Source organism: Patagioenas fasciata, chromosome 13 (genome assembly GCF_037038585.1).
Source record: "Patagioenas fasciata isolate bPatFas1 chromosome 13, bPatFas1.hap1, whole genome shotgun sequence".
Taxonomy (NCBI): Eukaryota; Metazoa; Chordata; class Aves; order Columbiformes; family Columbidae; genus Patagioenas; species Patagioenas fasciata.
This window is the reverse complement of record NC_092532.1, coordinates 16,495,004-16,501,457: the sequence shown is the minus strand read 5'-3', so window position 1 is coordinate 16,501,457 and position 6,454 is coordinate 16,495,004. Positions and strand designations below refer to the sequence as shown.

Sequence of the window (6,454 nt, the reverse complement as noted above, 5' to 3'; positions counted from 1 at the left end):
AGTAGCTGCACAAAATGCTGGCAAATGAGCAACCGTCTGCTTGGATTTTGCACCCAGCAGCAGAGAAGAAAAATGTTCTTAAAAATGTAGGAAAATGAGTTTGGGTAGTCACCAAAACCAGTCCAGAAATTGATGAACTAATGATTTTGATCATAAACCAACTAGATCTCAAAATCACCCTTCCAATTCAAAGATGCTTCTCATCACAGATGGACTTACACTTGCTTCCCTTGCAGCTGAAGCACTGAGCTCATCTCTGACACGCGACACAAAGTCTGTGCCACAGCGCTCAGCAGCAGGGTACACACGCAGAGACAGCTGATTCCCACAAAGTCAAGGTAACACTGAATCACCTCCACCCATGTTTCACAAAAATACAATTTATAAGATCAATAGCTTACTGACTGCTCAGCAGTGTCTCTCCCACGACTTGAGCGAACAGCTACTGCCCACATGGGCTAAGTCAGACAGGAGCTACTTCTACACTCGCATGGCTGCACGAGTGTAGCTCCCAACCGCTTTACTGGTAAGAGAAGAGGAGTGCTAGAAGCAGGCGTGCTAGAAGCAGGACTGCATTATTATCACAGCCAGAGTTTTGCCGAGACCTGCACTTTCCCATCAAGGACTCACCTTTCTGCTGCAAGGCAATTAACAACAGACATTTTACATTACCAGTGTCCCCTTACAAAATATTTATTCGACATAAAAACCCAGAAACAGAAAATAGACAAAAGCTTCATGAAAATGCACAGGCTATTATGTGCCATTAAGTGCAGCAGCATTTGATCTGGCACTTGAAAGACTTTGTTGGGCACAGCTTCCCATTAGTCTCCTGTGGCTGGCCCTGTGCAGCGGAGGCAGGGACACCAAGGTGTTTGTGAAGCCAGCACACTGTCCCCTCTCACCACCTCCAGAATGAAAGCTGTCTTTCCTCTGGCCAAGGAATGGCCACAAACTCTTTGTCCTTGAAATCTGCAGTTTGAAGTATCCAATATCCATGTCCATCTGCAAGTCCATTAACGACTCCAAGATTTGGATCTTCTTGTCACCTCCTGGTGGTTCCCACAGAAGAGGAAACATTCAGTGTCATTACTGTCTGGCTCCTCCACTTAGGTGCTCTGCAAGGTCCACCTTGTATAGATGCGTGGAAGCGCTCATAAGATGTCTAATACCTGCTTACAAAGGACGACCATCCTGATGACTATGGGAACTATGTCCTACAGAAATAACCATGGGACTTTGGATAATTTAGGTTTAAGGACATCCACATGGCATGATAACCACTGTGCTGTTTAGCAAGTTCCAACCCCAGTTACTCCTACTGGCAAGAATGACATTTTGTAGGATCATTTTGGTGGGTTAGAAGGAAGGAAACTCAGTTCCTTTGCTCCGTCTCTTCTATTAATCAAATCTAGTAATCAGAAGAATTTCTTATGGGAAAGCAGATGGCTCAGAAGTTGACAATGAGGCAGAGTTTCCATTAAAGTTGCTGCTAGTCTGGACTAGGTCTTTGTTGCCTTCTGCTGCCCTCCATAAAACAAGCAGAGGAGCTTAACACACATCACAGAGATGTATCCATTGCAAAAGCCACTCACCTGAAATGAGAACATTCTCCGTCTCACACAGCATCAAGCCCACATGGGCTGAAAGGCAGAGAAAGGATGAGGTGGCCTGTGATACCTGCACGGCCACTTCACTTGCTACATGGGCTAGAAGAGGTACTTTTCTACGGGGCACTAACAATGCGTACAAAAGTCAGCAAATAAAAACATTCCTCCCTCACAAACAGCACCTGTTCCACACCAATGTATAAGAAATATGAAAAATTCAATGCAGTTTGTACCACATTTTTTTTTCCACATCATTGGGACTCTCCAAAAAACATGGAAACTGGAAACAGGTGTGTTCAGGAGCTTAGAATGGGAAGGGCAAGATGAAATACAAAGAATTTCACTTTTTTTCCCAAACAGATTCAGTATTGTAAATATCAATTTGGAAGATAATCATAAATATTAATTACTCTTTTAGAAAACCCTCTTTTACCCTTTCAGCCACCTAGCAAGCACTTTAACTGTAAATCCTCAGGAGTGGTATGAGTAAGCTGTAAAGCTATCCAGTGATGAGATGTCATCTATTTTTTATAGCCTTGCCAGCTGCCTTTAAAATTTTCTCAAGTCTAATCCAAAGTTGCCATAGAGAAGAATTCCCATTAATGGACATGGAGCCTGTCCTTCCCAAAAGCTGATCCATCTTTCTCTTCTGTGACAGACGAATTGTAAATCTCTTGGTGTCCCCCACTGTAGCTGCATGTTCTCCAGGCTTTTAACCATCCACCTCTGTGAACTTTCTTTTCCCATAATTCTGGACCAGACTGGAAGCTGTGATTTGAGAAGCCTGTCCCTTTTCCCAGCACTGGAAGTCATTCAGCCCTTTCTGACCAGCTTGAAACAAGGCTCGCTCCAGTTCATCCAGTCGAGCCACGAGCACTGATGTATCTTCATTGTAGGCATTCTGAGAAGAGTCCATGATACGACGAAAACGGCTAATAAATGTCTAAAGAAGATAAGCAGAATTACTGACAGGTAACACAGAGGCTTCTTCAGCTCAAATGCCAGAGGTCTGAGCTTTCAAGACTAAAAATCTAAAGGTGTAGGCTCTAGCTCACAATTAGCCAAGGGTCTGCACACAGCGCAGCACCTATTAACCTCGGATACATAGACAAATCATTTCCTGCCTGAGCAGGGAGAGCATGATGTCAGAAAAAAGTGCATGATACACTTACTGGATGGGCAGCAAGCACACAATTACATTTTGGTTGCTTCCTAATGACAGATTTGAGCAGACCGCAGGGTATTACACAGTGACGACCTATTCCATCTCACTTCACAAGCCATTATTGCTTTGGAGCTGGTGGAATGAATCTCATGCCACAGCAGCTGCTGCAGGAACACACAAGCTGCGAGTGAAGCCAAATCACACCTGGAACCCATTCGCTGTGCTGAAAATACACTTAACCATGAAAAAAAGTAAAAAACCCCAAATCTACAACTAATAAAGAACACTTTAAAAGATAAGCAACTAGACATATTTAAGGATTTTTTATTTCCCTCCTTATCTTTGCTTTTGGGAATTAAAAAAACATCAAAACTCTTTGAAAACTGTGCTTTGTTATTTCAGAAGGAGATTTTAGAATAATCAGAACTGTAGGATTTTAAAGATTTAGTTCTGGAATACATTATAAATTAACAACTCTCTTTTTGGCTTTGTCACCAAATGGTTATATTTCATATTTATAACTCCTGAATATTTGGGAGAGGGGTTTTTTGTGTGTTTTGTTAATTAAGTCAGCACAACTCCCTTCTTGTTTGCTTTTAATGAAGTATACCTTGCATGCTTTGATTTTTCTGACAAGCCATGTGTGCTAATGCAGCTTTTTTCCTAAGATGTCCCATTAGCAGAAAAAGAAAAGACAAGGAGAGGTGTGGTCACTTCCTCAATGCGGAAAGCAAGCTTTCAGTGGACATCTCCAAGAAAGCATCAGCCTTCATTTAAAGAATAGAGAAACAAACAAACAAAAAAGCCAACAGCAATCACGCCAGATGATTTAGAGAGCTGGGTGAAGAAATCTCAGAGCTGTCAGTGGTTATCTTTAAAAGCTCAAGGAGCACAGAAGTCCGGAAACTGGCAAAGATGGGATCTGTCTTTTAAAAGAGAAAGAGGAGATGAAAATGGAGGAAGGAAGAGCCAGGGAATTAAAAATCCATCAATATCAATTCCTGCAAATATACTGGAACAAATAAGCTACACATAAACCCCTGCAAGAAAATAGAAAGCAGAGTAACAGCCACCATGGACTTGCCAAGAACAAACTCTGAGAGCACAGCCTAGTTTTCTATGCTGGCAGGATGCCAGGCTGTACAAAGGGAAGAAAAGCAGCAGGCAGGGGGCATGCCCACAAGATTTAGCTAAACCACCCATAGTGGGCTGGTAAAGACAATTATCCATAGCTCCTGTCAGGAGAACATATTGAGTGGAGTTCAACAGAGGTCTACCTGGAAACAAGTACTGTTTAATATATTAATTAATAAGCTTACTAAAGGAACAGAAGATATGTTTCTTAAATTAGCAAGCAACATGCAGGAGAAGGAGGAGGGATGACCACAATCATGTTGGGGAGTAGAACTCTTAATTCGCCATGATCCTGACAAATTAGAAGATGGTGTGAAAACAACAGGATGAAATTCAGCTGGGACTAATGTAAGGTTTTATATTAAGGCAGAAATAAGGAAGTGTAAAAACACAGGGTGAGGAACAATTGTCTGCATATGCAATCGGCACCATATTACTGTGGACTGCAAACCAAACATGTATCAGTGTCACTTTACCATGAAAACCAAGATGCTGCACCACGATGAGCAAAGAGCATCACGGCCTACATGATTACCTTGTGGTAATCTTTTTGTTTTCATTGGTGTATGTCCTGAGCAGGAGGCTGGTTGCAGTTCAGGGCACTGCACATCACAGCAGATGCATATCAACAGGAAAGATACCAGCAGTGCACAGCAAGGACAACCAGAGGTTAGAAAGCAGGACTCACAAAGAGATACCAAAGGAATTGGGACTGCTGCAGAAAGGAAGAGAATAAATTGTCGTCAGCATTTACTTTGTATGAGACAAATGGAACTGAGCTTGCATTGCTAGGAAGGAGCTTTAGTTTAGACATTAGAGGAAACCACCTAAGATTAGGATGGTGAAGCACTGAAATAGATTGCCCAGAGCAGTGTGGAACCTCATCATTACAGAGCTTTAAAAAAAAGGTAGAAAAATAGAAATAATAGCAGGTGAATTAATTCTGTCTTAGAGCACTGGCATGATTAAATAATCTTACATCTCCTCCAGCCCTTTTTACAGGATTTTATGAAACACTGTATTTACTCTGCGGAAACTCCAAACTAAAATTACACTCCTGGATGCACACATGAGGCTTCTACCACTAGACTGTGCAGCTGCCAAGAGGGTCATCCTACAGCTTGATCTGGAAATCCATACTCAATCCAGAAGCAGTTTGGACTAAAACAGAATGTTTTTTCCAGAAGACTGCTGAACAGCTAGGAAGAGGAAGATGGAAAAACATAAAACTAAATTTCAAGACTTAGTTCAGATACTTGCCTGCAGGAGAGTCTGAGCTATCTCAGGATTCTCTGGATTGTCAAAATTCAGGAGCTGGGAGCCAAATCCATAGTAGTACGGCCCCGATTTATGCAGATCAACCACAGTGGCATCAGCACTGAAGACAGTCCTCCAGGCTTCCTTGTAAATCTTTGGCAGTTCCACAGAAATTATTCTTCTTTTGCTGTCATGCAAACCTTTAGCAAGCCACAGAGGTATTTCCAGCTTCGTTCCCTGCATGAATGAGAAAAAACAAAAAAGTTGTCCTTGCCGTGGGCAGCGAGCCCAGGGGCCCCGGAGCCCACGCGGGAACGGCGGCCATCGCCGGCACCGCCGCCCAGTTCAGGGCCCCCCGGAGACACGTGGGGGTGGGCGCCTACAACTCCCAGCGCCACCCGCGCCTCCGCCCCAGCTGTCCGTCCCGCCCGCCCCGCGCGGTGGCTGCTGGGAGTTGTAGTTCTTTCCCCACCCCTGCCCGTTACCTCCGGGATGGAGTCGCCGGTGCCGGCCCCCTGGCCCAACGCGAAGGCCAGCCGCGGCAGGGAGCTCTCGGCGCGGCCCGGCAGCTTCTCCTGCGACATCAGGATGTCGTCCAGCGACAGGAAGTTCTCCTCCAGGCCCAGCCCGGGGCCCACGGGAAAATACGCCTCGGACATGACCCGACGAGCGGGCCCCGCAGCGGCCCCAACGCCTCAGAGCTCCCGCAGCGCCTCCCGCGCAGGCAATCAAGCCCCGCCCGCCGCCGCCGCGCATGCGCCGTGGCACCGCCCGGCCCGCCGGCGCTCGCGGTTCCGTGCCCGCGGGTGGGATGGGCGGGAGCGGCACTGCGCGGGTGTCCCCGGGCTTGTGCTGCCGGTGCCGGCGTTGCCTCCGTTCCCCAGGCCGGCGGACAGCTTTAGTACGTTCATCTGAACCCACCACTTAGCTGTGCGAACAGCCAAGCGAATGCTGCTCATGTTGTTGGTTACCCCCATGTTTCTTTTTGGCAATTAAGGACGTGGGTTATCTTGCAATGTACAAGATCAGACTGATGCATGTGGCTGTGCTGAACAGGCAGAAGTTGGTACTAATGAGCTGTGTATACCACAGATTCCAAAGTGAGGCTATATCTGAAATTAATTTGTACTGGCGCTATAAAATAACTAATGCAATCATATTTTGATGGCAAAATAAAATACCCTGTCCTAAATTCTGGGTTTGATTGTGTAAGCATAGAAACAGTGGTTACTCCCATTTTTATCTCAATTTTACTTCATATTAGAACCTGACTATGCTTTTTTTTTCT

At 45.2% G+C, this 6,454-nt stretch overlaps 1 protein-coding gene across 1 annotated transcript; it reads right to left on the bottom strand.

Annotated features, from left to right (window-relative positions):
* Window positions 1-661: 661 nt before the first annotated feature.
* On the bottom strand, window positions 662-5,901 carry GINS3 (GINS complex subunit 3). The gene is made up of 3 exons (XM_065848544.2): window positions 5,652-5,901; window positions 5,170-5,403; window positions 662-2,553 (listed from the first exon to the last, which is right to left on the bottom strand). Exons 1-3 carry the CDS (start codon window positions 5,823-5,825, stop codon window positions 2,323-2,325), a joined length of 639 nt encoding a protein of 212 aa, XP_065704616.1. The 5' UTR covers window positions 5,826-5,901; the 3' UTR covers window positions 662-2,322.
* Window positions 5,902-6,454: the final 553 nt, after the last annotated feature.

What these genes read in the sequence shown, in the direction of transcription:
- GINS3 (XM_065848544.2), bottom strand. Translation starts at nt 5,825, where the DNA reads ATGTCCGAGGCGTATTTTCCCGTGGGCCCCGGGCTGGGCCTGGAGGAG. An exon ending in CCGGCGACTCCATCCCGGAG is followed by an intron (nt 5,404 to 5,651) that starts GTAACGGGCAGG and finishes TCATTCATGCAG; the next exon opens with GGAACGAAGCTGGAAATACC. An exon ending in TAGCTCAGACTCTCCTGCAG is followed by an intron (nt 2,554 to 5,169) that starts GCAAGTATCTGA and finishes TATCTTCTTTAG; the next exon opens with ACATTTATTAGCCGTTTTCG.